This window comes from Squalius cephalus (assembly GCF_949319135.1).
Source record: "Squalius cephalus genome assembly, chromosome: 12".
In the NCBI taxonomy this organism is placed as follows: Eukaryota; Metazoa; Chordata; class Actinopteri; order Cypriniformes; family Leuciscidae; genus Squalius; species Squalius cephalus.
In genome coordinates this window covers 32,932,608-32,956,023 of record NC_137133.1, presented here as the reverse complement: position 1 = coordinate 32,956,023, position 23,416 = coordinate 32,932,608, and the positions used below count along the sequence as shown (strand labels likewise).

At 36.1% G+C, this 23,416-nt stretch overlaps 1 protein-coding gene across 6 annotated transcripts; it reads left to right on the top strand.

The window, feature by feature from the left end:
- Positions 1-619: 619 nt before the first annotated feature.
- Positions 620-23,416, top strand: gpcpd1 (glycerophosphocholine phosphodiesterase 1). Of its 6 annotated transcripts, XM_079888239.1 has the most exons (22): positions 6,565-6,848; positions 7,063-7,212; positions 7,306-7,398; positions 7,500-7,590; positions 9,167-9,257; positions 9,359-9,443; positions 10,376-10,451; positions 12,122-12,163; positions 12,276-12,399; positions 13,776-14,001; positions 14,157-14,319; positions 14,649-14,778; positions 14,932-14,986; positions 15,083-15,175; positions 15,398-15,475; positions 15,582-15,621; positions 16,151-16,209; positions 16,598-16,663; positions 16,758-16,894; positions 17,601-17,736; positions 18,016-18,176; positions 22,485-23,416. In XM_079888239.1, the coding sequence occupies exons 4-22, from the start codon at positions 7,539-7,541 to the stop codon at positions 22,663-22,665; spliced, it is 1,995 nt and encodes a 664-aa protein (XP_079744365.1). In that variant the 5' UTR covers positions 6,565-6,848; positions 7,063-7,212; positions 7,306-7,398; positions 7,500-7,538; the 3' UTR covers positions 22,666-23,416. The 6 variants fall into 6 exon arrangements, with proteins under 6 accessions (XP_079744364.1, XP_079744367.1, XP_079744369.1 ...); XM_079888241.1 differs by lacking the exon at positions 7,063-7,212 and having other exon boundaries at positions 6,554-6,848; XM_079888243.1 differs by lacking the exons at positions 7,063-7,212; positions 7,306-7,398 and adding an exon at positions 20,204-20,256 and having other exon boundaries at positions 6,557-6,848.

The following is a 23,416-nucleotide window of genomic DNA, read 5'->3' as shown; positions in this document are numbered from 1 at the left end:
TATTTCTCTTTATACACTCCAAAACATGTGATGCCATGGAAGAACCATTTTGGCTCTCTTAAAAGAACCAGTTTATTTCTTAGTGTAAAGAAACATTTTTAAAATCTAAAGAACCTTTTTCCACTATAGATAACCTTTTGTGAAATGGAAAAGTTGCATGGATGTTAAAGGTCCTTTATGGAACCATCAATGCCAATAAATAACCTTTATTTTTATTTTTCGCATAAAACAATAAGTTAGAAGAGTGATACTCTGCATGTGAGAATGGATAACTAAACTGTCTCTGTGTTTCACAGACAGACTGACAGACATACAGATCGTCAGTTGTGATGATCTCAGCCTCCAGTCTTTCAGATAATCAAATGAGAGAGTGATGAAATGAGAGATGCTGATAAGCGCAGACTGCCTTAAAAGACAATCCCAGCCAATTTAGTGACTTAATCCAATCCTTCCAAAAGTTTCCACATCAAAGATGACCTGCTGATCAACTTTAATTCATCAATTACCCTGCGAGGTCACACTTGTCAGCTGATCGCACCCCCGGTGCCCTATCTGAAATCGATCAGACGTCACACATGATGATCCAGATGAGAACTCGCAGTGGCAGAGCTGTTTAACTGAGATCTGACATTTGAACACTGTGCACCAGATCCCTGATGCCTCGGGCTGACGTGATCTCTCATTTGGATAATATGATCTGAGGAGGTATAAACATCAGCCTGGTGTTCCAGCATGACCGGCGGCATTCATTGCGGTGTGAAACTAAACCATAGAGAGGTAAATGTTAGACTGCACCGCTCAGTTCTGGGCAAAGATCTTTCAAAGATGAATGTCAACGAGACTGACCAAACGCAGCCCTGTGGCTCTTTTCATAACAACTCAAAGAGACAAGGACAAGAATTCAGACTGACAACCGCAATGTGATGGACTGTTTTCATCAGGTAAGCATCATAACTTTGCAAGTTTACAAAAAGTCAAGTCACCTTTATTTCTATAGCGCTTTATACAATACAGATTGTTTCAAAGCAGCTTTACAGCAGAATCAATGATGAAGACAGAATTCAATTCTGTAGCAAAGCAACAAAAAGACAATAATTATTTAGCTGAAAAAGAACAACTGTTTATGTGACAGTAAAGACATTTAATTATAATGTTACAAAAGATTCTGCTCTGTTGAGGCAGCACAACTGTTTTCAACATTGATAATAATCCGAAATGTTTCTTGAGCAGCAAATCATCATGTTAGAATGATTTCTGAAGGATCATGTGACACTGACGACTGGAGTAATGATGCTGAAAATTCAGCTTTGAATCACAGGAATAAATTAAAGTCCCCATGAAATCAAAACTGAAGTTTTGTGGCTTTTTTATGAATATAGCCTTAAGGTTATCTATATAAGCTGTGCTCTAAAACAATGATAAAATTTGCATTTAGAATATATAAGCATTTAAAACTTACAGTCTCTCTCTTCCGCCAATATGGATCAAAGGTTTTGATGACATCACTCTGCAGTTCAGCTTCTCATCAGATTTTCTGTCCAATCAAATGCTTTCTAGAATCTGAAGCTCCGCCCCTACTCTATAAATAGTAGCTGAAGTAGTGGCTGAAATCAGTTACTTGTTCACACATTTACTGTTTTTTATGTGGTGAGAGGGGTTCGGGGGGTGATCGGGGGACTCGGGACCCTGCCCCTTTAATAGCTTATAGCAGGGGTGCCCAATCCTGCTCCTGCCGATCGACTGTCCTGCACAGTTCATCTCCAACCCTAATCAAACACACCTGAAGCAACCAATTAAGGTCTTCAGGATCACTTGAAAATTAAAGGCAGGTGTGTTTGATTAGGGTTGGGGATGAACTGTGCAGGACAGTCGATCAGCAGGGGCAGGGTTGGGCACCCCTGGCTTATAGTAAAATGCCCTTTCGATCGTATTGAGATTTGAAGGCCCCCCCTCCCCAGAATGCAATTTCATCCGAGAGGGTTGAAATACAACAATATTTGCTGCGATACACACAGGGCAGCAAACTGGCCAGGGTCGGCCCTGATAATGTAGAATAAAACTTAAGCTATAGTCCCAGACTAAAATGCATGTTTGAGCTGTTTTAACTGAAAGCAACTTGCACTGATATATCTTACAATAAGTCAGTGCCATTGTTTTGTCTCAAGATGCACACCAGTAATGTTTTTTGTCTAAGGCACGTTTATAAAAGACACTTAAATGTCCTATTTGAACTAAGGACTAATCCTGGCCTGTTTGAGAAACAAAAAGTGCTTTATAACAGAAGAAACTTCTGAAAAAATATATTGGCCATTCAAATTATTCTCTCGAAAAAGAAAATTAAGATTGAAAGGAGCCCTCTAGCTTGTCCTTTTTATTCAATTACATGAATACCAGTCTAATTCTAATTCAGTGAACAATCTATATCGGTTAGTCTTAAATATACAAATGGCAGCATCAGAGTTAATCACACCACTCGTTCATGTAAATGAACGTGAACTGTATTTAATAAGATCTCATTTTCTGATATCAGGCCTTTTTTGCATATCATTATTTCCCTGATGTTTATTTGTGCGTTTCACCAATGACAAAAAGTGCATGGGCGGACATGCTTTTGTTTCTGTTATTCCGGGCTATGTGAGGACCGTGTTTGTTTGAAGCCTCCTCTCTTTGCCCCACTCAAAATAATTGAAATGTGAAGGTCACATATAAAGGCTTGTCATCAATGTCTAGCGTCTGATTTGCAAATGAAGCAACCCGCATGCGGCCCTGAAGTGCAAATGGCCTCTGAATGATGTCAGATCCATTATAATGGCATCTGATCTACATTAAAACCCTTATGCTGTTGTTCACACTGGCAGCGCCTCTGTCTTTGATTGACGATGACATTATTCGTGGCAGCCCATCTATTGGATCTATACAAATTAAGAGTTTGATTAAGGGTCCTAAAACACAGAGAGAAACAGAGAAACACAGTCAAACTCTTTGACTCATTGGGTATTTCATTATGAGTTCTTTGGAGAGTAGTGCACTTGGAGAAGTGCTTTAATTGACCTTAGTAGCTAACTCGGTAGCGCCATGTTTAATTTTTAACAGGAATGAAAATGAGGTTGTGATGGATAAAAGTACAGCGCGTTCAATGGATTATACTGTTGTTTAACAATGTACAAAATTCAGCTGACGAAATGTCTTTCCAAAAAAACTTTCAGTAGACAAAAACCCCAAAAAACAGTTTTGAAAGTTGTGAGTTGTGAAAATGACGTGATCAAGGACCTTTACAGTGCGTGCCACTTTTTGAGTAGTAAATTATTTTGGATAATACTCCACAAACGCTAAAAAGTACGCTCTAAACGGTATGAGTGTGTGTAGTATGAATGTAATTTGGACGTACTATATTCGCCATGTTGTCAATATCATGTGACCTACCAGCGTCAGTTGCGTCGCTTCACTGCCATTCACAAATCCTCTCCCGTGGCCTCATGGGAGAGTAAAGTGTCCATCGTATGCACACTTCAGAATCTCAGGTCACTGTTTGCCTACTTTTTTATGAGTACTGTGAATTCAGGCATAATTCTTCCGTCACATACTGTTTTTTGCCTAGTGTATAGAAGGGAAGAATGCGATTTTCGGATGCAGTCTCGGTTTCATCTGCATTCAATTCGATATGGCATCTAACCTGACATGAGGTCTATAGCAAGATCCTTTATTGGTTCATCTATGGAGAGATGGAATACATCATATATAATGTCACAACATCCAGAAGACTACGTTTTGCAGAATTGAAAATCCCAATTTGATGATTCATAAACTAGATCTTCTCTATATTCAAAAGAGCAAATAAGCTTTATAGAATGACTCAAAATGGTTTTTGTTCCTGTTTTGTACTACTCAGTCTGCATGTCCAACATACCCTGGTCAAGAATCAGCAACTTTTTAAACTAATAGTCTGCTAACAGAACTTATGTAGATGATGAAACAGTTTTCCCCTACTTTGTGGGATGGCTTCAAATGATGGCTGAAGCTCAAATTGCTATAAAACTCCACTGAACGCTGAATAAATTAGTCATGCTTTTGTTTAAAGGCAACAAACCATGACCCTTAATCGTGGCACTGGTCATCTCTAAGAAAAAAGATCTTGTAAACATTAGCATGGATGTATAGGCTAACTGCAGTGTAGTACAAGTGTGTGCCACTAAGTGGAGCTGCTTTTCCCACTTTGGAAGCTAATCTGAAATCTTTTACATGTCTCTGATTTAAAGTTTTTCATTGTACAAAAACCACAACCTCCACCACTTGTGTGATTAAATGTGAGTGATTAAAGAATGTTTATGCATAGATGCTTAGGTTTACACTATCAAAAGTTTGAGTTCAGAAAGATTTGTTTTTGAAAGTCTCCTCTGCTCACCAAAGCTGCATTTATTTGCTAAAAATACAGTAAAAACAGTATTATTCTCAAATATTATTACAATTTAAAATAATTGTTTTCTGTTTGAATATATTTTTCATACTGTAATTTATTCCTGTGATGTAAAGCTGAATTTTCAGCATCATTTCTCCAGTCTTCAGTGTCACAATCATTCTGATTTGCTGCTTTCTTAATATTATCAATGTTGAAAACAGTTGCTTAACATTTTTGCAGAAAGCGTGAACATTTCTTTACCAGGTTTCTTTGGTGAATAGAAAGTTCAAAAGAAACATTAATGTGAAATAGAAATCTCCTGTAATATTATAAATTATTTCTTTACTGTGTCAATGTTGATCAATTTATTGACCCCAAACTTTTGAACTGTGTACATGACACAAATCATTTCTATTTCCTTGAAAAATCTCCTATAATTTCCTATAATTACTAAAATAAGAAACAGATCATGCACTGCATATTTAAAATAGGATAAAATCATATAAATACATAAACTAATAAAACATGTATGAAAACAAAAAATAATCATATTAATATTATAATTCAGATTTAAAGAGGGAATTAATTATATATTTAGATATATTTCTTTACGACTATTTGAATAGAGGGCAAAATAAATGTCAACCAAAGTTTTATGAACGTTTCTTTGTTTTGTATGTAGATTTAGATTTAGAAAAACCCTTAATCACATTTCCCAGCATTTTTCAGGGCATTCCTGAAATGTTATGTGCAAAACTCAGCATTCATTATTACACAAACCCACGAGCACACAAATCAGCTAATGAGAAGTTGTGCTCGCTTCCTCTTCTTCCTTGAAAATACAAGCAAGAAAAATAGTAACTTGTACAAATTGCGTACAAGGGGGGTTGTGGAATTAACACTGTACTTATTCACCATCTAGAAGGAGTTCTAGAGACACACACCTTATTCATGATCTCTCTATTATCTTATCCACAGACAACAGCAAATGGTGGGTGAATTCGGGGGAAATAGAGAGAAAGACTGACTCATTAAATATTTATAATCCTGCAGTCTCATCCATTCAGCTGTGCTAAGCACTGTCAAATACAAATGCAGCATTCACCATTCTGGGAGCAATAGCCTTCATTTCAAAAGAACAATTGTATTTTACCTCTCAATGGCTCATACAGGCAACAGGAAGAGCTAACGGGGGCAGCAAACATCCGTCATAAAGAAATCAAGGACTAAGCTAAATTAATTTATGACTGAAGATATGGTTTATCTCTGCATTGCATGAACCCGGGTCATGCTGTTCTGAACTTTCCTACTCTCTCTATCACTATTTCCCCCTAAACTTTTTTTTTTTAAACATGCGTGTGCCTGTCTGACCTCTGTTATGCAACATGTTCTGTCTTGCTGAGGAACCTCATTATGCAACCAGTTCCATTGAAAGACAGGCCATGGGATAAATCAATGTGCTGTTATTCTCATTTTATAGCAAAGGTTCATCTGTCCTTTCTAAGCATGCATATACTATTAAATTGTCATTAAAAACATTACTTGGCTTGTTTATTCGAGTAGGCCGTTAAGTTTATCTGCTTCATTCATTTATCGGCTCACCAGCCATGAAATTAATCTATTAGCCTCAATATGGAGATTATTTCCTGTTAAGAAGACCTTTGACTTCTGTTCAGACTGATAGAAGTATCCAAGTTTAATGATCATACAGCCAATTGGATGAAACAGATGTAGTGCAAAACAGCAATACAATTATAAAATAGACAATAAACTTTTTGAACAAGGTAAAAATAAACATACTTGATAATGCACAAAATGTACAGAGAGTTTACTCTCAATGTAAACAAATACTAAAAGAGTAACACACAACAGTGTAATGAGTAATGACTCTATACAGTCTCTACGCGGATCTAGATTATGTATTAAAAAAAAAAAGAGATAAACTTCTGCTCAGCTAAAGCGTAAAAATAAAAAAGTCAATTTATTAATTTACTGTATACTGCATCGTAAACATATCAGTTTGTGTCGATGAACTCCACCCAACAAGGGTCAGTGAGTTAGACTCGCCTATCAAACGTCAGTCATTTCTTCCACCAATCATATGCGTTCAGAAAACGCAAAGAGGAGGAGTCAATTGTCCACGTCAAGCCCTCCCTCATTCTTATTTCCTATAACAAAGTCACCTTCTGAACGCTATTTTAACCTGTAAATCTTTTTGTTTTTGTTTAAACAAGTACACATACTCATAATTGAGCGACGTGATAGTTTTAACCCTGACACCTCGATAAAGTTATTTTAAGAAATGGTCTACTACACAGTCAACAGTGTCGCATTACCCCGGCTCTCAGATCCGCGTGCATGTAAAGCTAAACATAACATGGGCACGTCAGCGCGGGATTGACGTTTCTCGGTACAGCCGTACAAAAGGATGAATTTTTATCTTTAAACTCAGGTAACTTGTTACTTTATTATGTTTTGAATTACTTTATAACTGCCGGACTCGACACCGAATGCACGGTATACATTTCGTTTTACGCAAAACTTACACGTTTTTCGCGCAGTAAACAGTGAGCGTCTCAAAACCTCACTGTGCTCCCTATCTAGATAGCATTTTAGGCGCGTGGTTAGAACCGGTTAGAACGTAACAATGTTGTCTATGTAAGCAGCTTACTGTGTTTGAGCAACACCCTCGGATCGGAGACCGGGTGTTGTTGTCACCGACAGTAACCGGCTGCAGCCGGTTCAGATCGTCTGTTTCCTCTAACGATACATGATGGTGTGTGTTATTGTGACCGTGTGCTTCCTCTACTAAACCAGTTGAGTGTTTAAACCGGTTGTTCAACTCTCTTAAGACCGTTTTTTACATTCAAGAATCTGACATAGAATTCATTTTCTAATATTGTGACCAGGGGCAGTTATATATATTTCCGTTGATGCAACGTATAATGTAATGGGATCTTAAAGAACCAGGAGCAGATTGTGCACTGCAGTTCTGCAGTCAGGTATTACAACACAGAGGAAATCCAGATCAACTGATGCTGTTAACAGACCTTAGATTTGTTTTGCATTGGGAAACATGTGTTTCTTTCCCTCTGTGTTTTAGGTCTCTTCACTCTCATCTCCATTTGCCTGTGTGTCAGTCATGGACAGCACTAGTGTGACTCTGACTGTGAGAGGGACCACAGCACGACAAGGTAAGAGAAATAATTCAATAAAAGAGTATAACACAGTGTACAACTTTGGTTACACTTTATTTTAAGGTGTCTGTTACAGTGTGATTATACATTTACTTGCATGTAGTTATGCACAATTTATAGTAACTACGTGTAACTTGTGTAACAAGGACACTGTAAAATAAAGTTTTACCACAACGTTTAATAAAAAGTAAAAGTAACAATAATTATTTTGTCAATCTGAAGTTCAACTGTGGAATAAGGTTTCCTTTTGGCCATTTACATGATATAGCCTAATCAAGTTAAAGCTGCACTGCAATCTCTAAAAAATCAATGTGGTCTAATTAAAATTCTGTACGTTTGACTTTGGAATCGTTTGGAGTTTGTTCAGTTGCTGAACACGAGTCTAATATCCCGTCTAAAGCAAATGTTATAATGTTTTGTTTTGCTGTTTGAATAATTTTGAAATAATTTAGATTAAAGGCAAACATAAGTTACACCATGATACTTTAATCATAGATTTTTGAGTTTGAACTTGATGACACAAGTATTTCCACAAAGGAAGACGTGCTGTCCCTAGTCCATTGTACATTGTCTCTTTTAATCCAACCAGTTTTACAGTGTTTTATGGTTGTAACTATGTAAAGCATTAAATCATTTAATAATGTGTCAATGGTAATAATGAAATGTATAATATTTTACATTTACTGCGTATGTATTCATTTTCATTTATCCAAAATGACTTTCAAATGAGAAGTACAACAAGCTGCCCATGTTTTTTTTTTTTAAATAAAATGTTATTATAAAGCATAAAGCATTACCAATTATATGTGAGATAATTAAGTAATGTTTAGTTAATATTAAGTGGTCTTCAATCAATATTAACTTTAAGATGGATTAATAATCTTTTTACTACATTTACATTAGTGCATAATGTAATAATTTGGTATAATAGTAATACAGAAATGTTTTGTTAATAATAAGTATGTTGTTATTAAGTTAATATTGACCACGTCCACATGTGTTTGTATTTATTTATTGTCTTTTGTTGTGAAATTTTGCAAGTGTTGACATATGATATTTATAGGCAGGGTAGGCGATTTGTTCCTGAAATATTTTTTTTAATGCTGGTTGAGTCACTTCTCTTCTTTTATATTGTCTGTGGAAGGCGTAGGACCATAAAACGTTCATCCAGTTGCATTCGGTCCTACATGCCTGTCAACATATGTATTTTCATACCTCCGCACACCTGCTCACACAGATATTACACGTCATCAGCGCGTTTCAAGCTATAAAGAGATAGACAGAAATCAGTCACAGAGCTCCACAAACAGAAACTGCCTTTTACAGGTCCTCCTGAACCAAAACAACGAGTTCATGCTGACGCTCTTGTTTGCTCCCTGCTGTACTCGTACATGTGTTTTGAAGGAGTGGCGGATTTGTAGACGCTCTAAAGGGAGAGTGGGACCTTATGCTTTCAAAGCTAGCATGCTATAGCAAGCCTCTCTGAAAATACCATTATATCGACTGGAGACACATTACTTGCTTACCACACAGGAGAGAAATAATAAAGTATTTTGTCTTTTTGCTGTATCAGGTGAGGTGATAGCAGTGGTTGGCAGTTGTGAAACCCTGGGCAGCTGGTTTCATCAAAAAGCCGTGCCCCTACAGCCAGCGGAGGAGGATGGGTACATGCAATGCCATCTTACGTTTGTCTTTCAGAACAATCACAGTTACCCTTGACACACATATTTATCTTCTGTGTTTTGCTTGTCTCGTCTCACCCCAGCACCCTGTGGAGAACTACCATTCAGGTTCCTAGAGGGCGTGAAACCAAATATCGCTATTTCAAGGGATTCTTTTTTGAATCTAAGGTGAGATCTTCTTTTACTAGTAAACAAACGATGTGATATAAGGCATAAATAATCTTTAAAGGCCCGATGGTGAATTGATTTCCCAACACCTTTAAAGACCAGTCTCAGCTTTATGTATTTATAGATGTTGTTTAGAACATCTTTTTTTATCTTTCTTAAAGACTCATCATAATCTATGCACTATCTACTGATGTTGTTTAAACTTTTGTGATATTCATGATGATTACATCCAACTGTTTTACTATGCATGTATGACTGCAGATTCTCTTTAGAGAATTATTACACATGTGGAAATTCTTAGGGTGCTTTAAGAGTTTGACATTCTTCTGTGTGTGTGTGGGGGGTTTCCAAGATTTTCTCATCACAGCTGTTAATCTCTTTTAGCTGACCTTGACTCGGTTCTTGGTAGTTTAGGTTTTTTTTTTTTTCCTGGAGAAGGAAGTTTCTGGAACAGTGGCTGCAGATTTCCTGCGAGCTTCTCCTAACATGCTGTGCTCTCATACATAATATTTACACATCAACTATCTCACAGCCAGAAATATTCTTTTAAAATTTAGAAGCAGAATTAACAAGAACAAGATTTAAGAATTTAGAACCATTTTCTCATAGTTAAGCGTATCAGCAAACTATTAGAGGAAAACTAATCTTGTTAAATAACATTTTAAGCTAAATGATAAGTACAGGGATTTTTAAAGCATTTTTTAACGTATAAATAACCTGGATATCTCTAGTTAAACACTGAAAAATGCCAATTTGTTTCTTCTGACTAATTGGTCCACTTTTCAGATGTCAACCAACTGGCTGGCTGGCAAGAAAGTGGTGAATATGCCTCATGTTCTTTTTCCAGGAGTGATACTTTGGTTTGAATGGCCAAAGTGGGCTTTGTTTTTCCAAAATCTGTCCATAATCTTAACCCCCATTTGGAATTACAGAACGATGGTGGTCCATGTCAAGTCATAGTCAATAGATGGGAGACCCATCAGATGCCACGCTCATTGAGTCCCTCAGGTATCTGATCCCAGAATAGTGCACATGTCTAATGAACCCCTAGACTCCATTCTTCATGCTTATCACATTCAGATCAGTTTGTCCCCTTTAACTGTAAGCGTACATTATCAATACATGTTGACTTCAACTTTTTAAAGACAACAAGAAATATTCCCAACACATTTCATATTTGTAATATGATGACTTTCCAATTGAATTAATCTGGTGGGAAGTAATGTGATTTGGGACTTGGATCTCTCAGAACATTACTGGAACTTAAAGTGATCTGATTGTTGTTAGTTAAAATAATTTTTCCCTGCCTGCATTGTTTTCTTTAGACAATGCATCAATGAATCATGCACAATAAAACCAGCGACATTTATTTAGAAAGTAAATAACCATCTTAATTCCCTGCACAGCAAGCAATAGCCGTCATTTCACCGTCTAGGTTAACTATAGACCCGATATAGTCCAACTAGGAGTAACCCACTTCTAGCCAAATTAACCTTGAATTTGGTTACAGGTTGTTTTTACAGAATAACTTAACTTAAAGTCAACAGTGATTACAAGGTGTTTGGTTTCATTTCTTTGACATGTTATCTAATTGATGACTAGTCTATTTTTGGGCTATAGTTAGACGTCTGGTAAATTTTCACTGACAGCCCAAATCTTGCCTTGTTTTAGCCTAGATGTCAGGGCTGTTTTTGGACGGCTATTAGATGTCATTTAAACACAAAATTTCTTCCTGGGTGGTCTTGTTGTGCATGAATCATGTATGTTGCATGTAAAGAAAATAATGCATTTATTTTATTTCATGTTGTCTTAAATGTTGATTTCAGTGTTTTTTTGTCATGGACAGATGTAATGTCAATAAAAGCCACTTAAGGGAACGTAATGGATCAATTATTAGCAACCATAATATCTAGTGGGCTATTACCCGTCTTAGACAAACAGGGCAAAGCTGTTTCCGCTGGCACATTCCTGGGTTTACTAGCAATGCTTTTTTTTGCTTTTGTTGCGTGCACCTAATCTATTCTTAGTTTTTTAAGCAATTGCATTAATAATTTTGAGTTAGTTTTTACACTTAAAATGATTAAAAAACTTTTTTAATACACACACACATTTAGAGTTCCTTTATTTGTGTGCACAACACACATTTAACACATGCATTTAACAAACTATTCAAAACAATACATTTTAAGGGCGTCTATACTATTTTTATTTATGTTTTTTATTTTTTACTAGGCAGGATCTATAATTTTAATCATGTAAATGTTTGCTCCAGATGTCAGCATTTCTTTGTGCTTGTGTTGCCACAAAAACAATTTGCTTGCATGGTAATACTTGTTAAATTCTGCATTTTTTTATTATTATTATTTAACTTTTTATATTATTTAATTAAGATACATTTAACCAGTTAATAATCTCTAGTGTTCTTCTTAAATTCTAACATGCCCAGTTTTGCTTGTATAGAATATAGGGTACAAGTGTGTACAGCTCTATCCAGTACAGAGCAAACTAAAGACTTATTTTATCTTTACATTTTGATTGTTTAAGAATTAAACAAGGAAATTAATGTCTCATGTCGGCACTAGCAAGTGTGTTGGCGTCTGTTTACTCTGTACTGGTGACTATCTTTTGTAGCATGAGTGTTTGACCTCCCATATAAATTTTGTATTCTTGTCTCGCAGAACCAGAGCTCATGATTGACGATGGACACTTTGGAGTCCATAGTAAGTTTGACCATTTAAATTACTTAAACAGTTTGAATGTACCCACACTCAAATTCAAACCAAATTTTTGTATCTTATTTTAACATGCAAATAAAATTTGTTTTATGTGCAGATGGCGTTGAATGTGTGGACTCTGGCTGGTTGACGTGCCAGACAGAAATTCGTCTCAGGCTTCATTACTCCGTGAAACCTCCAGTATCTATTACTAAGAATAAATTTAAGAAGTCACGCTTCAGGTAACATTCTTCACAGAAGACAGAACACATATTTAACCCTACAAATTAGCTCAGGAACATTTAAGCCTTGTTCAGACTGTCAGTCCAAATCCGATTTTTGTGCATATCCGATTGGATTTTGATCCTATTTAGCAATGGCAATTTTTTTTTACAAATCACATACATTCATATGTGGTTTGAAATCCTATTCAAATCTAATTTCTGGAAATCCGTTCAGTCTGAACCGATTTCGCATAGCTTTTTTTTAACTTATGTCACTTTCTCACGCCACGACTGCAACGTCGTTGCAGAAAACATTGCGTTGTGTTGTTGTTAATGTGCAGGTCATGCAGAAAATTATAATACATTGGAGCATCTCTGTGGTCCAGTGATGAGGTGTCTATACTTCTTTCACTGTGCGGCAGAGACGGCAGCACGGAAGTAAACTGCTCATGCCAGCCTCCGTTTCTGTCGCTGATTCATTAGTAGTCCAGCGCTGCTGCTACACATTGTCATGTTCTTCTAAGACAACATTGCAAACTCCTCTATGTTGTTTTTGCTATACCAACGTAGGGCTGCACGATATTGAAGAAAATTGCGATATGCGATAACTCATTAAAAATTCGATATTCGATATGCGATACGATAATGCTTAAAGTGTGTAAAATAAACTTATATTATCTTTAAAATATATTTTAAATTATATAACCTACATACGTGTTTCACATTCTTTTTGTGACAGGAAAACATCCCTAAACTTCTGAAAGTGAACAGCAGTGTTTTACTGTAGCATAAGAAAAAAGTGTAAACCACGGGGTTCAGGGGCTCAGGTTATCCTACATTAGGTTTATTTAACAACAGAAACTGAATAATCAGTTTTCACTGTATGAATTAAAGATATACTGATTCTTTATTAAAGCTACAAAGGTTATTCAGCCAAGAGCAGTGATTGATTTTCTCTTTGTCTTTTGTTCATGACCCCAGTTATTGCAAGCCGTTGCGATATGCATATTTCGATGATTTCGATATATTGTGCAGCCCTATACCAACGCAACATCATTGCCATCGAAAGAAAATGCAGATATTACGGAAAAAGTCAAATTTATTTATAAAGGTCTTATTTATAAGTTCTTATAAAGTCTGTTAAAATTACATGAGAAACAATTGACTATAGTCAAATAGATTTATTTTTATATCAGATAATTAATGTAGGGATGCACAATATTGCAAGCATGTTAGTAGAGCTTATTTTTACAATTCATACAGTATACTTTCTTCTAGAACAAGTACTAAACATTTATTTGTCTTTTTGACTTCACATTATACTGTTTTGATGCATGATTTCACTTTTCGAGAAAATGCTCAAATATAATTTACCCAATTAATGGCTGTTTTAGATTGAAGTTGATGCTGGAAGGTGTTGAGGAAGAAGCAGAGGAAAGCCCTTCATCATGGCATGAGATGATCACCACACTGGAGACCAGTATGATCAGTGATGTTGAATGTAAGTCTCGTCATTCCCAGCCAGAATGTGGATACTCCCTGGTACCTTCCAAGTGGACAGAATACAGCATTCACACCATGGACCCTGACAACCTAGAGCTCACCTTTGAGTTCTTTGAGGTGCGTGAACGATGGTCTTTGGTGTTGCTTCATATAAAGATTATTACCACAACTATATCAGAAAGCATTTTTATGCTTTTTTATTTGATTGACATAAATTCTGCATGGATCCTCTTAGTGAATCATGACTATTCTGTCCTGTCTTTATGGATTAGGAGGACATGAGTGAGGCTGTGGTTCAGGGTGATTCCCATCCAGGCTACGTGGGCACCTCATGCCTCTTGTCGTCCTCTTTTGTGGAGAGCGGCAAAGATTTGGGTGTGGTCACCCTGCCCATCATGAGCCGAAACGGCAGACAGACTATTGGAAAAGTCAGAGGTATAATCTGTACCACACTGCACTGGTGTTATTTTGTCTGGTCTCATTTGTTTTACACCATAAAACTAATGTACATTCCTGTTGCCCATGAGGAGACCTGTTCTTTCGCTGCTTGCACACAACATTTGCCTCTGTAAACATTTCACAGACAGCAAGTATAGTCATGTTGGCAAGATCCGCCCTGCTTGAATTGTTGCTTAGTAGCTAGATTATGTGATTTAAATGCATGTCATTTATTGATGTGCTAAAGTTTAACCATTAAGTGTTGACTTTACTGAAGTGAACACATTAAGTAAAGTAAATGCTTTTTGTTCTTGATGCAATGTCAGTGGATTACCTGGTGACGCGTCCTATCCCAGGCCTTCAGTGTGACATGAGTCAGTCTTTTGCCAAATACTGGAAGAAAAGGAGCGCTTTGCATGTTGGACACAGAGGAGCAGGGAGCACACACGCTGCCAAGTGAGTAGCAAAAGTGTGGTTGTTGTGCTACAAGAGTCCTGTGTTTGTCTTTATGGATAGGCCCACGAGGTGTCAAGAAACCACAATAAGCTCACCTGACTTTGCTGCATAAACAAACCATGAAAAAGTACATATGTTGCTCTTGTATTTTAGGCATCACAAGATCAGAGAAAACACAATTGTCTCATTTCTAAGTGCAGCCAACCATGTGAGTGTAAATAAATACTGCAACTGTACCAAAATGCATAAAGCTTTGTTAAATAATATGAAAGTCTAAAGCATATCTGTTCTGTTTTCATCACAGGGAGCAGCTTATGTAGAGTTTGATGTTCATCTGTCTAAAGATTTAGTTCCTATCGTGTACCACGACCTCACCTGCTGTATTTCTACTAAAAAGGTAACAATGGCAATTTGACTCACTTGGTGCAGTGAGAAATTACTTGTATAATTTGAACGACTCCCATTGTGTCCTTCAGTACAGCTTTTGATTTCACTCTGACTGAAGACTTCCTACTTAAATTTTTTTACATGAACAGTCGTAAACACTGATTTAAATTGCAAATCATAAGAAAGAAAGATCTCTTCTTCAACTTTTTACATTTTTTGTGTCCTTTTATAGAAAAATGACAAAAATTCATTGGTGTTGTTCGAAGTTCCCGTCAAGGATCTTACGTTTGATCAACTTCAGCTTTTAAAAGTACGACTTATTTCAGATTCTTTTACCTTGTTTGAATAATGAAATGCAATTATCTCCATGCTGATATTGATGAGTATGATGATATGAATGTGTTTGTCTTTTTCAGGTGGCCCATACAACTGCCATGGAAGTTGATGACGACAAAGGTACAATTGCCCCATTAATTCATGTCACAAAAGTGCAATATGATCAGTTATCATATTTAACGATAACTGATCATTATATAACAGTCAGGTACCAAAAGTAAAAATCAAATTCAAAATTTCCATAGTGAAAGACTTTTAGCGATAACATATACATCTTTCAAGACAGATCTATCATGAACTCTAAGATTGTTAAACGATGTTTTATCCCTGTTTCACTTATCATTAGTTCATATAGGATGTGGTAGCCCATAAAAGAGAAGTGTTTTCTGATAATGATTAAAAAAAAACCTGGCTGATTTATTGCATAATTTACAATACATAGGATAGTTCATTAATAAGCACACAGTATTGTACTTTAAGAAAAAGGTTCAAATACTTAGTTTGCTGTAAATAAGTGTTTTATTTTTAATGCTAATAGCTTTAAAAATACTTGCCAAACACAGGCCTCTGTTTAGCTGTATTGAACTAAATAAACAGTTAACTGTTGAATAGATAAAAATGATTGCTTTTGTGGTGTTGTTTTGTCTAGACTTGCAAGATGAAGAGGAGTATATATATGAGCACCAGCCTTTCCCTTCTCTTTCACAGGTGTGACAGCTTGATCATTTCTTTTCATGTAAATGTGTGTTTTTATTTCAAATGATGGTCAGTAATAATATATATATATATATAAACCACACTTATTAAAAAATATATGAAATATAAAAAAATATATATGAGATGAAATTAAATTACCTCAAGATTTATAATATATATATAGTTGTTTTTTTTAAATAATTGTGGGTTTTTTTATATATATATATAAATATAAATTATTATTATTATTATTATTATTATTATTTTATTTTTATTTATTTTTTGCAACTTTTTTTTACTACTGACCAAAAGATTTTAGAACGTTGTGATAAATGTTTGTTTATATCGCCCACCCGTACTGCTTGCTTAACTTCTCTTCTCATTTGACATCATGTTCCAGATATTCCATTCTGTTCCAGAACATGTGGGATTCAACATTGAGCTGAAGTGGATCTCTCAGTTTAAGGTTTGTGTTTCCTCACGCAATATGTGATGGTTTGATCTCTTTGTTAACGGAGAAAGAAAACACCGTCCCTCATCATATCTGTTCCTCCAAACAGGATGGCTCCTGGGATGCAAAACTCTCCACCTACTTCAACATGAATCAGTTCTTGGACATCATTCTCACATGCGTGCTGCAGAACGCCGGCAAAAGGAGGATAGTCTTCTCATGCTTTGATCCTGATGTTTGCACAATGTAAGAGGCCTAGTTCACGTGCATATTTTGATGATGATGCACTGATTAGGAAAAATAGATATATTTTTATGGAAACATTTACAGTTTCATTTGTTAACATTAGTCAATGCATTGATAAATATAAACTAACAAGGAGAAATATTTTTTTTACAGCATTTATTAACCTTTTTAATGTTAGTTAATAAAAATGTTCATATTCATGTTAGTTGACACTGCATTATCTAATGTTACCAGATACCATGGTTGATCTTTATTTTTTTTTAGTAAATGCTGAGATTAACATGAATTAAGATTAGAAGTATTATTCATTGTTAGTTCCTGTTTTCCCGTAGTGATGCCATAGAATCATTTTGGGTTCTCCAAAGAACCTTTCAGTGAACTTTTCTTAAAATAACCATTTTTTTCTTAGTGTAAAGACATAATTTTAATAATCCAAAACAAACTTTTCAACTGTAATGAATCTTTTGTGCAATTAAAAGGTTCCATGGATGTTATGGCACCATATAGAAACTTAAAGAAACCAATAAAGAAACTTTATTTTTAAGACTGTAGGGCAGCCAATTTAAACACAAAATAAACCAATAATGTATTTCTTGTTTAAAATGTATGTGCACAATAAGTTCAGGGACATTTATTAAGAAAGTAAATAGTCAATCCTGATTACATGTTGCGTTTAAGTTGCAATAATTTTTGTTCTCTTGATCAGGGTAAGGAAAAAACAGAACAAATACCCCATCCTATTTCTGACCCAAGGAGTGACAGACCTCTACCCTGAACTCATGGACATCCGCTGTCAGAGCACTAAGATCGCCATGAGCTTTGCCCAGAGTGAGAACATACTGGTGAGAGAACGCACACAGCCAGATGGTGCAATAGCACAGCTGTTGATACTTCAGAACATAGTTATGAAATAGCATGGTGAGACGCCCAGTTTGGCTGGGTAATAAAATGTATTGAACTTTGAAGTGAAAAGAGATCTATTCATGTTTTTCCGCTTCTGTGAGTTTTGTTTAAACTGCAAGAGGAATGTGGCTATTTTGTTTTCTTTAAATTGGTGCCATGTCAAATTTCATCACAAAGACTAAACAACTTGCTTAAATAGCTTTTGAATGTGCTCACAGGGAATTAGCGCCCACGCTGATGAGCTCTTGAGGAACATGGAGTTCATCAGAGAGGCTCAGTCCAAAGGACTAGTGGTCTTCTGCTGGGGCGACTATAACAACGACCATGAGAACAGAATGAAGTTGAGGGACCAGGGAATTGATGGCCTCATATATGACAGGTGGGCCATGATTTGTCTTTGGTTCCTTACTTGGTAATCAAACAGCAGGACTGAGCATATTGATGAACTCTGTTTACTTGCACTAACATTTTTCCCTCTCCTGTCCAATTATGTGGCATGTCATATTGATTACATATTGTTACTCATTCACATGTGAAAAGCAAATCAGATAGTCAGAGGTGATTTACACATAAAAGTCATAAAGGTACAGTAGCAATAGCAGCTGGTTTAATTCTAACGGCCGTTTCACACTGCAAGCATGAGCAGCGCGTATTTTTTCGGCGTGCATGTTAACCAATGAGTGCATTCACACCGGAAGCATGAGCAGCAGTGAAGTGAGGGTTTAGCAGTGAAGCAGTCTAGTTTTGCTGCGCTATTCAAGCTCAATTAAAGTGAAAGCACACTTTTGATGGATAAAATAACTATGAATTCAGTGCCCAAAATGCACAGAATAAGCATGTCTAGTGTGTTTTAACATCGAAGTATGACTGAAGCGAACTTTCAAGACCATCAAGTTTATAAATGACCAACTTTTAAAAACAAATTTATAGGCTAGTTGTCTTTGTAAAGAAATGCTCACTTATATGTAGCCTTGGAGCCGCTGCTGCTACTGCAACTGCAGTGACGATGTAGTTACGCTGATGCGAAGCTCAAGCTTGCGGTGTGAAACGGCCGTAAGGGTGGAAAATGGTATTTTTGGTGCAGGAAACATAAACTAACATTTACAGCACTATGACCTAACCAGACGTGCTGCAACAAGCGGTAAACCAGAGTTTTTGTCCTAACTAGCTGTAATATCCATGTCATTGCACATGGAGTGCACTTGCAGAAAGACTCCGCCCACACGCCGCCCACCTCTTCTGATTGGCTGTGATTTTTTGACTGATTTTGTCACATCTGGTTAGGTATGGACAGGCAAATGGCTTGTAAATGGAATCTTGCCGTGTATAGGGAAAATAATAAAATATTACAATGTGGAGACAATGTTGAAAGAGTAATTATCAACTAGATGCATAATGTATCAGCCAACAAGAGGTGATGTTGTCATAGTAAATTTGTTTCCATGTTTACTCTTTCAACACCATTAATGCCCATGTCAGCCTGTATGTGAATTTCTGTGGAAATGACAGTGGTTTATGGCTGTTCCCTGATAGTTCAGGCATATCATGTCTAAGTGCAACTGTGTTTTATTCTGGGTAAAGGTTAAACTAATAAACTAATCAATGATGATCTATCTATATAGAATGATGATATATCTATACACACACCCACACCCACAAACACACACAATAAAACATTTAGTTTTAAAATGTATTCTTCAAAAACAGCTAGGTTTTACAGGACGCACTTCCACCGAACAATTACAGATGTTGAGGTTTTACATAACATGCTGTAACTTGCCGTTTTTTGCAGTTTCTGACAGTTCAGCTGATATTTGTTCTGTTTTTTTGTTCCTCCTCCGCTGCAGTAAAACCCCTAAAGAGCTGCTCAGAGAAACTGAATCCTTGTTTTTTTTTTAGAAATAGTTCACACAAAAATCTAAAATTCTCTCTTCGTGTACTTCCCTCTGTTCATTCCAAACCTGTATGATTTTCTTAGTTTTAGTTTGTCATTTATTTAGTGTTAATTATTTTTATTACATTTAATTTTTTTTCTGTATATATCTATATGTGTGTGTGTGTGTATATATGTGTGTGTGTATATATATATATATATATATATATTAGACACACACACACACACACACACACACACTGGTTTCCATGTTTTATGGGGACTTCCCATAGACATGATTTTTATACTGTACAAACTGTATATTCTATCCCCCTACACTAACCCTACCCCTAAACCTACCCATCACACAAAACTTTCTGCACTTTTACATTTTCAAAACACTTAATTTAGTATGATTTATAAGCTGATCTGTAACCAGATATTTATATGCAGTATTGACTCTTTCCATGTCTTTCCTTTCCCTTTTTGAATATTTCTCACATCATTTTATGGTCATTTGCCTCTTTTTTCAGAATACATGAATGCTTGGTGCCAAATCCCAATGCCTCAACTTCCTCTGATACCCGTAATGTCTTCTGTTTCCCGGTTGTGTTTGTTTTTTATTGGCAATTGGCTGCTGCCTGACAGATCATGCTCACAGACTAGCACCAAGAGAAACCGTAGTGTTTTACAGCAATGATGTGAAGCAGTAAAACTCTAGAGTTGTGATTTTTTAGTGGCTTTTTTTTTTTTTTTTAATTATTCAGCACTGGGTTAAGGTTCAGCTGCCTTTTATATCAATCTGAGCATTTGAGACTTCCTTTTTATATGGGTGACCTAGTTTTCTTTCCAGAACCCAAATTACAGTGCAGATGTGCATTTGTTTTATTTTCACTGTGGATTTTTTTCAGTACTAGCCACAGTGCATGAATGGACCTCTGTGGACCTCAATGACTTAATCATTGAAGTATGAATGAATGTATGAATGAAATAGATGGATGGCTTTTGTTCTCAAACAAGCTTGACTGAGCATCTTGATTAGGGCATGATAGAAAAACATAAACATAAGTCTTCCGAGAGACAACGGAAATGGGCCCAACAGTATGCATAATGTTCTTAAACACACATATATCATCTGACATCATGATGGAGAAAAAATAAATATACACATATATGCCTCTCACTTATAAAATATAGAAGTTGTCCCAGTTTCCATGAAAATCACCTAAATGATATCATGTTTTCCAAGTTTCTTACGTTGGTGATGGAACATTTATTGAATGTCTTGTTTTTGGACTATGAAATGTGAACGTGTTTCACACAAGCAGGATTGGTTGGATTTTTAGGCTGACTGTTGTTATTTTTATTTATTCTGAAAGAGAATGTGTTTTATTTGTGGCATTTTTTTGACCTTCATGAGAGCAGACACCACATTTAAAGTCAATATGAAAAAGAACTGCACACATATAGAGGTATCCATTTGGCCTGAATCAATTCTGATTTGAAATTATTTTATTTTATTAAGTTGACTTGAATTTAACATGGATGAAAATGTGTCAACAATCACAGTTCCGTTTAACATGTCTCACTGTCCTAGATCATAATTGTCCATGTTTTCTGAAGGTTTTTTTCCACAGAATTGTTTTGAAAGACATAATTGTAATATTCAACTTCACAGACTGTGCTTGTAATCTCACATCTTCGTTTTCATTTGCGTCTAATTAAATATTCTGTCTACTCTAAGGTCTTCAGCAGAAACTAAAGGCATGGTGTTGTGATGATTGTGGCAAACATGTGGACATGCTTATCATAATTTTTTTTTTTTTGCTTTTGGTCAGAACCTTTGTATGATCCGCTTCACCTCATTCTTTTTTTAAAGTGTTAGTTCACCCCCAAAATTATCCCTTAATTCACTCACCCTCAAGCCATCCTAGGTGATTATGACTTTCTTCTTTCAGCCGAACTTGACGTTATATTAAAAAATATCCTGGCTCTTCAAAACTTTATAATTGGAGTGAGTAGAGCCTGAGATTTTAAAGCCCAAAAAAGCGCATCCATCCATCATAAAAGTAATCCATACGACTCCAGTGGGTTAATGAAAAAAAAAATCCATATTTAAAACTTTATGAACTATAATCACTGGCTTCCGGTAACAGCCTTACGCGAGTCGAGTTCCGGTTGACGCATTGACGAACGCGAAAGCGCAGAGGATAGAGCAAAACAAAACACTGCTCTGATATGAGAATTTTTAAAGAGAAATGTGGGAGGAGCTTGAGTTTGTTGCCCAGCTCTATTTGTTTGAACCACTAGAGTCGTCTACTTTCACCTAAACTTGCGCTACTCCTACATCAAACGCCGGAACTCGACTCTCTCGTGAACGCACGCACGGACGTTACCTGAAGCTAGTGATTACAGTTTATAAAGATATAATTGTGGATATTTTTCTCCCAAAAACCCTTCGCTTGGCTTCAGAAGGCCTTTATTAATCCCCTGGAGCCGTGTCTAGCACTTTTATGATGAATGGATTCACTTTTTCGGGCTTCAAAATCTCAGGCTCTATTCACTCACAGCCAGGATATTTTTTAAAATAACTCTAATTGTATTTGGCTGAAAGAAGAAAGTCATATACACTTTGGATGACTTGAGGGTGAGTAAATTATGTAGTAAATTATGTAAATTATGGGATCATTTTCATTTTTGGGGGAACTAATCCTTTAATGAAACTTGTTCTAGCTCTTTCCTTGTTTGATGACGATCCTCCCTCAGATTGACCTACAGATAAAATAATGATTTGGTCTTTCTTTTTAATTACAGAATCTGCGACGACAAGCTCGAGCAATCAAACATTTTCAATGTAGAGGAACAGATTGCTCTCAAGGACATGATCCAAACGTGTGCCTGCTCCTCCTACAGTATTCCCTGCTGCTCCATTCCGTGCACAGGGAAATCCCAGGAGAACAACGGGGAGTCGGACTCCGGACTCAGTTCCTCTTGAGAGCCACACACCCAGTCTGCCTTCACTCAATGTCTGTAATCTTCCCACAATGCACCAGAAATAACGCACAAATGCACTCCGTCATTAAGCCAAAGTTCACTTAAGTCTGAGATGTTTTGGAGTATAAACATGTCAAAAGAATGATATTAAGGACAATGCTAGCTTCCACTAAGGCTGTGTGTTTGCTGTATTTAGCCAATTTGCTGTATATTTGGGTGTAAAAAATGGTGTATAGAATGTGTATTTTGCCTTAAAGCAAATATTTGTTTTATCATTCTTAATACTCTGTTATATAAGAGGATCTTGGGGACGCCTTCGGATTTTTTTTTTTTTTTCTCTTCAAGTATTTATTGATTTCTCTATCTGCGGAATGAGTATTGAACATTATGCAATTTAGTATTAGAATTTCATGAATCACAAACAAGCAGAATTCAAATTCATGAAAAGCTATAAATAGCTATTTTGTTTAATAGCTATTATTTAACAATATTTACTAACTAAAAGTGAGACATGTCTCTCTTAAAAAAAACTGATTCTGAGGGCTTTTGTCTTTAAAATGACACTCATGAAAATGTATATTATTTTTATCACTACTGTATCCATCCACAGATTCATTCATAAATGAAACGCTGATGGTTTCAGCAGAACAAAATGAAAACTTTTTATTCAGCTGTGCAATTCACACAAACTCTTCATTGTAACTGGGTATATATTGGAATGAATGTGCCTCTGTAAACCTATCTGATGTATG

Excerpts from the sequence above, each read along its gene's own strand:
- gpcpd1 (XM_079888238.1), top strand. Across the intron at positions 15,176-15,397 it reads GCTGTATTTCTACTAAAAAG|AAAAATGACAAAAATTCATT; the intron begins GTAACAATGGCA and ends GTCCTTTTATAG. Across the intron at positions 15,622-16,150 it reads GGAAGTTGATGACGACAAAG|ACTTGCAAGATGAAGAGGAG; the intron begins GTACAATTGCCC and ends TGTTTTGTCTAG.